Below are 10,196 nucleotides of genomic sequence, written 5' to 3'. Positions count from 1 at the left end.
CATGCAAGACTAAATGCAGAACCCATTAAATACACTGGACCTGGAGGGACTGCAATCCCAGAGGCAGAGACAGTGCGAGACCTGGGCATTTACATGAGTAATAATGCATGCTTTCATGTTCATGTTGCTAAATTGTCAATGAAATGCCGGCGACTGACCGGGTGGATTCTAAGGACTTTTAGAACAAGAGATCAGGAAACCATGATGGTGCTCTGGAAGACACTTGTTCTAAGCCACTTTGACTATTGCTCTCAGCTATGGTCACTAACTAGTGTCAAATTAATCTCAGAACTTGAGGCAATCCAACGAAGCTACATGAAGAAGATAGCCTCTATGCAGCATAAAAGCTGCTGGGAAAAACTCAGGAGATTAAGATTTTATTCCTTAGAGCGTAGGTTAGAAAGATATGCCATAATATACATCTGGAAGATCCTGGAGGGACTTGTCCCAAACTTTGGCATCAAGAGTTACACAAATATTAGAACTGAGCACCACTGCATAGTGCCGAGGACTCCAAATTTGCCATCAAGATGTAGGACAAGATACTGCAATATCCTAGGCTAGAGAGGTCCACAGTTCTTCAATATCCTCCTGAAGGACCTGAGAGACCTGCATGGGGTGGATGTAGGTGTCTTCAAAATAAAGCTGGACCTCTTACTGTCAAGTGTCCCAGATAAGCCAACTTTGCGGCAGGAGGTGCAGATGAGGACAGCGGCATCAAACTCCCTCATGCAACAAATGTCAATTCCTAAAAAGCATTCGTGAAGTAAAATTATGTAGTGTAAATAAAGATATAGTATATCTCACACTTCAACGACCTGTGATAAACACATAAAAAAACTGGTGACTTTCCGACGTGATGTCATAGAATAAACACCACATCGTAAATTGGTGATTTAGTAAAAACTACATAAAATTTTATATAGAATATAAATGGTTTATTTTACAAATAAGGAAAATAGTAATCAAAGGGGTCCATAAGTAAAAATTGGTTTTGGACCACTGGTGTAGAACAACTGTTTAATAAAACCCATAAATTTTATGTATGTGTATCTATTTTTTCCCCTATGCTGGCATAGGATAAAAAAAATAAAGATGTGAGTCTTAAATGATGATGATGATGAATGTAATCTGTAAGATCTTCTGTAAGTATTAGATATAAAATGTTCTGGAGATGTCATCGTTATGTCTACAAATAATTACCAAATTATTTAATATGTCTTACTGTTTTGTTTTCTTTTTCAAGTCTTTTGAAATGGCATTGAATTTTCTTGCAGGTATCTGTATCTTGTGGTATTCCAGATTTCCGGTCGCGTAATGGCATTTATGCCAGATTAGCTGTTGACTTTCCTGATCTACCTGATCCTCAAGCAATGTTTGACATCCATTATTTCCGGAACGATCCTCGGCCATTTTTTAAGTTCGCCAAAGTTAGTGACGCTTGCATTATTATTATTATTATTATTATTATTATTATTATTATTATAAAGAAATTACCATCATCATCATTATTAAAGCAGTGAGCTGGCAGAATTCTTAGCATGCCAGACAAAATGCTTTGTGGTATTTTTGTCCATCTTTATATTTTGAGTTCAAATTCTGCTGGGGTTGTTAAAATAAGTCTCAGTTGAGAACTGGGTCAGTGTAATTGACTCACAAAATTGCTGGCCTTGTGCCAAAATTTGAAACCATTATTATCATCACCAAGGCAGTGAGCTGCAGAATTGGTAGCATTCTGGACAAAATGCTTCAAAAACATTTTTGTCTGTTTTTACATTCTGAGTTCAATTTCTGTTGAGACTCACTATGCCTTTCATCCATTCAGAGTCAATAGAATTAGTAACAGTTGTGTACTGTGGTCGATATAATCAACTCACCCAGTCCCCCGATATTGCCGGCTTTGTGCCAAAATTTGAAATCATTATTATTTATTTATTTATTATTATTATTATTATTATTATTATTATTATTATTATTAAGGCAGTGAGCTGGCTGAATCGTTAACACACCGGGCAAAATGCTTAGTGGTATTTTGTCTGTCGTTACATTCTGAGTTCAAATTCTGCCGAGGTTGACTTTGCCTTTCATCCTTTCAGGGGTTGATAAACTAAGTACCAGTGAAATGCTGGGGGGTCGATGTAATTGACTAGTCCCCTCCCACCAAATATCAGGCCTTGTGCCTTTAGTAGAAAGGATTATGATTATTATTATTATTATTATTATTATTATTATTATTATTATTATTATTATTATTATTATTATCTGTTATTTCACATGTCTGTGAAGTTGTGAATTGAACAGAGAAATTGTTGATAGGAGAAGTGACAGCAACAACACTACCTGTAGCGATTGTTGTAGGGCATAAATATAAACATAGACACATACATGGACATATATATACACACATAGGTACATGTATACATTGGCACACACACACTTACACACACGTGTGTGTGTGTGTGTGTGTGTATATATATATATATATATAGATAGATAGATAGAAAGATATAGGTATATAAACTTTGACCATTCTAGGGCATTGCCTTGAGGAATTTTAGTTGAATGAATCAACCCCAGTACTTACTTTTTTTCAAGCCTGGTACTTATTCTATCAGTCTCTTTTGCCAAACTGTTAAGTTACAGGGACGTAAACACACCAGTGCCTGCTTTTAAGTGATTTTGGGGGACCCCTCCCCTCCACCACCACCACCACACTTTTCCTATCTACCAAATCTACTGTCATGGTTTGACTAAACCCTTCAAGGCAGTGTGCCAGCCTTGAAGGGTTTAGCCTTAGTTCTATAAGCGAAACAAGTAAAAGAATAAAAGAATAAATAAATAAAAAACATTTTTCTTTCATCTGAGTAAAAAGTATTTCATTGTATCCCCTCAGGAAATTTATCCCGGTCAATTTGAACCCTCAAAGTGCCACAAGTTTATCAAGTTGATTGAAGACCATAATCGCTTACTTCACAATTATACTCAGAATATCGATACCTTGGAACAGCAGGCTGGCATCAAAAAGGTTATCCAGTGTCATGGTGAGTCTTTTGTTGAATTTGTCCTTTCTTTCTCTTGTATATTGTGTGTGTTTTTGGGGGATTAAATTTTTCTTCATAATTCCACACGTGGTATTAGTAATTTGAAGAACCAATGGAAACACAGTTCCTTTAGTTTGATTGGAAGGTGACTGCCCCCACTCCCCTACAACCACCATCACCACCACCAGTAGTTAGGGCCATAAGTACTGCTTCTATATTTTGGACAGTGCTGATGCTAAACACACACACACACACACACACACTGAGACTGAGAGCTTCTTCATGATCAATACTTTTTATGGTGTGTTAGGGAATGAGAGTTAAATTTCCATACAGATAGGCTGTCAGTGCATCACATATGTCATTCCTAGAGGAGTTAATACATATTCTTCATGTAGAATTTAGTGTTCTCCTGTCCACTAGATTAGAACTCAAGACCTGTATGTTTAATAGCTCGCTACTTTATCTACTCAACTATTTTTTTCTACTCTAGGCACAAGGCCTGAAATTTTGGGGGAGGGGCCAGTCAATTAGATCGACTCCAGTACGCAACTGGTATTTGATTTATCGAGCCCGAAAGGATGAAATGCAAAGTTGACCTTGGCGGAATTGCCTTTCATTCTTTCGGGGTTGATAAATTAAGTACCAGTTGCATACCGGGGTCAATCTAATTGACTAACTATTTCATTGCTAATTATGCCTTGGGTATACTCTTTTACTCTTTTACTTTTTTTCAGTCATTTGGCTGTGGCCATGCTGGGGCACTGCCTTTAGTCGAGCAAATCGACCCCAGGACTTATTCTTTGTAAGCCTAGTACTTATTCTATCGGTCTCTTTTTGCCGAACCTCTAAGTTACGGGGACATAAACACACCACCATCGGTTGTCAAGCGAGGTTGGGGGGACAAACACAGACATAAACATATACACACACATATACATATATATATATATATATATATATACATATGACAGGCTTTTTTCAGTTTCCGTCTACCAAATCCACTCACAAGGCTTTGGTTGGCCCGAGGCTATAGTAGAAGACACTTGCCCAAGGTGCCACGCAGTGGGAATGAACCCAGAACCATGTGGCTGGTAAGCAAGCTACTCACCACACAGCCACTCCTGCGCCTATCTGATAAAAAAAAAAAAAATCAATCTGGACTTTGAAAATTTGCAAAAATGTCAGATGCAAAGAAATATAGCTAAGGTGTTACCTATTGTTTAAGAAAGCTTGGGTCTCTTAAGAGTATTCTTTCAGCCTGAAATTTCATGTTCATTTTTATTTATATATTCATTTTTTGATACAGGTTCTTTTGCAACTGCCACTTGCATGAACTGCTCCAGTAAAGTTAGTGCAGCATCAATCAGAGAAGATATATTCAACCAGGTCAGTCATTTTGCGCTTTTACTACTGGTGTCACATGATATACAGAATCAAGAAATTAGTTCAGTTCTAGATACCATTTGAGTTTCTAATCCATTTTGCTCATGCTCACTTCACTTCACCAATTTATTTTTATCAAGATAAAAAACTAAATGACATTGAAAAAAAAATACAAAGAAAAGATGTTAACGAGTCTGTTAATATTGGTGGTCATTGTTGAATTTATAACAAATTAAAGATTTATCTGAGGCAAGAAGTTTACTTCTCAAGAAGTTTGCTTCCCAAGAAGTTTGCTTCCCAAGAAGTTTGCTTCCCAAGAAGTTTGCTTCCCAAGAAGTTTGCTTCCCAACCACATTGTAATGGTTTCAGTCCCACTGTGGGCAAGTATCTTCAGCTTATATCTCCAAGTCAACCAAAACTGTGAATGGATTTGGTAGAGGGAATGGATTTTGTAGAACAAGTTTGGTTGACAGAAACTGAAAGAAGCCTGTTGCACGTGCGCGCGTGTGTGTGTCACTTTGTTTTGACATTGTGTTATCGTTGTAAATGAATGTCATTTATTTTCAACATTCTGAGAAAACATGTCTGACCATGGGGAAATATTACTTTGCTTGAAAGGAGTAAGGGCTGGCAATAGGAAAGGTATCCAGCCATAGAAAAATCTACCATGAACTCTAATTAACCCATTCATGAATGGAAAAGTTGGCGCAGGAGTGGCTGTGTGGTAAGTAGCTTGCTTACCAACCACATGGTTCCGGGTTCAGTCCCACTGCATGGCATCTTGGGCAAGTGTCTTCTACTGTAGCCTCGGGCCGACCAAAGCCTTGTGAGTGGATTTGGTAGACGGAAACTGAAAGAAGCCCATTGTATATATGTATATATATATATATATATATATATATATATATAGATGTGTGTGTGTGTGTTTGTTTGTCCCCCCACCATCGCTTGACAACCGATGCTGGTGTGTTTACGTCCCCGTAACTTAGCGGTTCGGCAAAAAGAGACCGATAGAATAAGTACTAGGCTTACAAAGAATAAGTCCTGGGGTCGATTTGCTCGACTAAAGGTGGTGCTCCAGCATGGCCATAGTCAAATGACTGAAACAAGTAAAAGCGTAAAAGAGTATATTAAAATGATGATGTTTTACAGCGTTTTGATTCAAAATATTTTTGTTTTTTTTCTCAAGCTCACCACTAATTTATTTTCATAGGTTTCCAATTTTCTATTTTCCACTTCTGTACAGAGTAACAGATTTTGTCATAATTTTGTGTATATCTCTGAAGGAGTTCTGATTGTTTTTTTTTTCTGTTTTGCTACCAACAGGTAATTCCTCGATGTCAGGTATGTCCCCTAGAATGTACATCTGCTATAATGAAACCTGATATTGTTTTCTTTGGAGAGAACCTTCCTGAACATTTTCACCATCAGATGGCAGAGGACAAAGAGCAATGTGATTTATTAATTGTAATTGGTTCTTCGATGAAAGTTCGACCAGTTGCTCTAATTCCAAGTGAGTATTTACATTAAACTTATTATTCAGTAATTTCAAATACTTGTGTTTTCACATTATATTTGCAAGTAAAGGACCCACTTGAAATGTTAGTCCTAGTGTCTACTTGATTATATGGGACACCAATATACATATGATCTTTTATATTTCCACTGAGGCAATGACAAATGACCAAGAACTAGCACCCATTACACTCTTGGAGTGGTTGGCATTAGGAAGGGCATCCAGTCATAGAAACCATACCAAGTCAGACTGGAATCTAGTGCAGCTCTTCAGCTTACCAGCCCTGGTCAAACCATCCAACCCATACCAGCATGGTCAATGGATGTTAAATGGTGATGATGATGATGATGACTTATGTTTATAGTGTTGCAGTTCATCAACAACCTACCGATTCTAGAGATTATCCTCCTATGTCGGACAGTTTTCTGAATTCTGTAGTCCGTGCTGTTAAGCCTGGTTCTAACTTTAACCTTTGATTTAGCCAATACAAAATAATGGCAGTATGCTCCATTTTTTCTGTGGTTTCAAAGTCTAGTAGAATATTAAAAAAATCTTTAACTTAAAGAACATGTAAGGGCTGGCATCAAGAAAAAGTATACAGCTTTTAGGCGCAGGAGTGGCTGTGTGGTAAGTAGCTTGCTTACCAACCACATGGTTCCGGGTTTAGTCCCATTGCGTGGCACCTTGGGCAAGTGTCTTCTACTATAGCCTCGGGCCAACCAAAGCCTTGTGAGTGGATTTGGTAGACGGAAACTGAAAGAAGCCCGTCGTATATATGTATATATATATGTGTGTGTGTGTGTTTGTGTGTGTGTTTGTCCCCCTAGGATTGCTTGACAACCGATGCTGGTGTGTTTATGTCCCCGTAACTTAGCGGTTCAGCAAAAGGGACCGATAGAATAAGTACTAGGCTTACAAAGAATAAGTCCTGGGGTCGATTTGCTTGACTAAAGGTGGTGCTCCAGCATGGCCGCAGTCAAATGACTGAAACAAGTAAAAGAGTAAAAGAATAGCTGTAAAATACTACCTCAAATATATTTCCATCCAGATCATAGTAGCATGGAAATACAGACATTAAACATACAGGTCTTGTTTTTCTAAATTCCTGATGTAATTAATATATTTGTGAAATAACCAATTAAATTCATCACCATCATTATTTTAACACCCACTCATATCTGACCCATGCTGGCATGGCTCAGAGAGGATTTGTTGAAGCAGATTTTCTACAGCTGGACACCTTTCTTGTCACCATCTCTCACCTGTTTGCAAGCAAGGTAATATTTCTTTATAGCCAGACATGATTTTATGGAAGATTGGAAACAAAGGACACTGTTTGTATGGTGGTAACACTCATTTATGAAAACAGAGATGTGCGCGCGCGCGCACACACACACACACACACACACACACAAACACACACACATGATGGGCTTCTTTCAGTTTGCATCTGCCAAATCTGTTCACAACACTTTGGTTGGCTCAGGGCTGTAATAGAAGATACGTGCTCAAGGTGCCATTTAGTGGAACTGAGTTCAAAACCATGTGATTGAGAAGCAAACTTATTATCCACACAGCCATACCTGCACCTAGATATGTGTTTTAGATAAGTTTTTTTGTAATTGTTAATTTAAAAAATTTTAATTAATATTTTTTTCACTGTTATCTTTACTGCAAATTGTTTATTGTTTGTTTAAAAAAAAACCCCCAAAAGATAATGTCTATCTATTTCTGTTATCAATCAGTTTCTGTTTTTTTTTTTATTGCTGATTCACTGCAATTTGTTTTTCCAGATTACATTCCTGCACATGTACCCCAGATCCTCATCAATAGAGAACCTTTGAAGCACATGACCTTTGATGTGGAATTGTTAGGGGACGGAGACATAATTGTGAACGACCTTTGTAAACGCCTTGGCGAGGGCTGGAAAGAAGCCTTCTGTGATTCCGGTCCTTCTTTTACACAAATAAGAAAGGACCAACTTGAAACTCCTTCTCTAAAACCAGAACTGAAAGAAACGGGGAAAGGTTTACAGAACTCGCTATTCTCATCTCCTCTAAAACCAAACGATGTTCATGCCCCCTCATCAGATATTACAAAAGACTGTTTACATGGCACTCATTCAATAGTTCCTCCTGAAAACACAAACGGACAGGACAGTTTGTCTGCAAGTAATAACACACACCTCATTTCACATTCATTGTGTAAGTAGTATCAGAGGCAACTTTCTTCAATTTTAAAATTTGTTATTAATTTTTTATATCCATAATCTTAATTCTCAAGTTTATTTTTGAATTGCTTAAGAAAACCTATAAACATAAATTTACAAAATTATATGCATAGGCGCAAGTGTGGCTGTATGGTAAGAAGCTTGCCTTCCAGCCACATGGTTTCAGGTTTAGTCTGTCTGTGTGACACCTTAGACAAGTGTCTTCTGCTATGGTTCCAGGTTGACCAAAGCCTTGTGAGTGGATTTGGTTGACAGAAACTGAAAGAACGGCGAGCTGGCAGAAACGTTAGTGCGCCGGGCGAAATGCCTAGCGGTATTTCGTCTGCCGTTATGTTCTGAGTTCAAATTCTGCCAAGGTTGACTTTGCCTTTCATCCTTTCAAGGTTGATAAATTAAGTACCAGTTATGCACTGGGGTCGATGTAATTGACTTAACCCCTTTGTCTGTCCTTGTTTGTCCCCTCTGTGTTTAGCCCCTTGTGGGCAATAAAGAAATAAGAAACTGAAGGAAGACCATCATGTGTGTGTGTAACTGTCTCATTGACTTCGTATGATAGTTGTAAAACAGGTGTCACCATCATGCAAGCAGTGTTTTTCTTTTACAATATTCCGTGAAAATATATCTGGCCATGGAGAAATTATTATCTTACTTGGAAATGGGTGAGGGTTGGTGACAAGGAGGGAATCTGGCCACAGGAAATCTGCCTCAACAAATTTTGTCTGACCCATGTGTGCATGGCTAAGCAGATGTTAAAATGATGATGATATGGACTTGAAAGAGTATTAGATTAAAATAACAATGTGTGGATAACATCTGTGTTGTATATGCAAATTTGTTACGGGACTGGTTGTAATATTTTGTCTTGGAGAAGCATCTCAAAGAAACTTGTATGTTAAAAAAAAAAGCACAGAGCTTGCTCAGAGTGTTGTTGGCAGATCATTTGAGCCAGTGTTTTGACCTCATTTGGTTTCAAGTGATGAACATCTCTGGATATTCTGAGCTAAGCTGGAAAATGTTTTGCTAATTTTTTAATTTTTATTTCTATATGCAACATTTCATATAACATTCCTCAAATAAGAAATTTTGACAATCAGATGTTGCCTGTCTAGGCAATATTTATTTTTGTGAATTTAACATTTTCATAATTGGATCATCTGTGATAGACATCCTCTTGATGTAGCAAATTGGCTATCAGCAAAAATCTCCAATTCTATTGAGAGCAACATTGACTGCTTGTGAACACTGGAATAAGGAGATAAATGCTAAATTTTGGCCATATTTGTACTTGATTTTTCCTTTTGCTTATTGACATGGTGATTGTAGGCCTTATGGGGAATTGATGCTGTCTTAAAGTGAAAGGAAAATCTGTATTGGATGATTGCAAGTTGATATGAGGAATCTATAAAATATTTTCTGTGTCAAACTCAGTAATTTTACTTGTTTTTATGAAAGTGAGGGTAGGTAGTGGATTTCTTGAGAAAGGCTGAAAGAAATTAATCTTTCAGATATCTTTCTGAAATGATAGGAGAAAAGGAATTGAGGTGGATGGATAGTTCCTAAGAATCTGGTTATTTGTGTGTGGAGGAGAAGGAAATAAGAAAAGAAAGAAAAAAGAGAGAAAAGAGAAAAGAAGTGTCAGAAAGAAAGAAAGTTAAAGAGAGAAAGAGAAAAAGACAATTTGGTGAGAGAGAGATGCAGAGACATGCAAAATGCTGTTGTCATATTCATGTATGTGTACATATATGTGTATATATGCATTTTTTTTTTTTGTGCGGGTGGCACATGAAATGCACCATTTTGAGCGTGGCCATTGCCAGTACCGCCTGACCGGCCTTCGTGCGGGTGACACGTAAAAGCACCCACTACACTCTCTGAGTGGTTGGCGTTAGGAAGGGCATCCAGCTGTAGAAACTCTGCCAAATCAGATTGGAGCCTGGTGTAGCCATCTGGTTTCACCAGTCCTCAGTCAAATCGTCCAACCCATGCTAGCATGGAAAGCGGACGTTAAACGACGACGACGACA

At 37.8% G+C, this 10,196-nt stretch overlaps 1 protein-coding gene across 1 annotated transcript in view; it reads left to right on the top strand.

The window, feature by feature from the left end:
• The window catches only part of LOC106881695 (NAD-dependent protein deacetylase sirtuin-1), a 39,215-nt gene that overhangs the window by 23,207 nt on the left and 5,812 nt on the right, over positions 1-10,196 (top strand). Inside the window, exons 5-9 of the mRNA XM_014932161.2 lie at positions 1,278-1,430; positions 2,894-3,041; positions 4,351-4,430; positions 5,754-5,940; positions 7,737-8,147. Of these exons, the coding sequence (XP_014787647.2) occupies positions 1,278-1,430; positions 2,894-3,041; positions 4,351-4,430; positions 5,754-5,940; positions 7,737-8,147 (979 nt within the window). The remainder of the gene's footprint in view (positions 1-1,277; positions 1,431-2,893; positions 3,042-4,350; positions 4,431-5,753; positions 5,941-7,736; positions 8,148-10,196) is intronic.

Source organism: Octopus bimaculoides, chromosome 4 (assembly GCF_001194135.2).
Source record: "Octopus bimaculoides isolate UCB-OBI-ISO-001 chromosome 4, ASM119413v2, whole genome shotgun sequence".
Taxonomy (NCBI): domain Eukaryota; kingdom Metazoa; phylum Mollusca; class Cephalopoda; order Octopoda; family Octopodidae; genus Octopus; species Octopus bimaculoides.
Note: the sequence above shows the minus strand (reverse complement) of the source record. Positions and strands in the feature narration are given on the sequence as shown.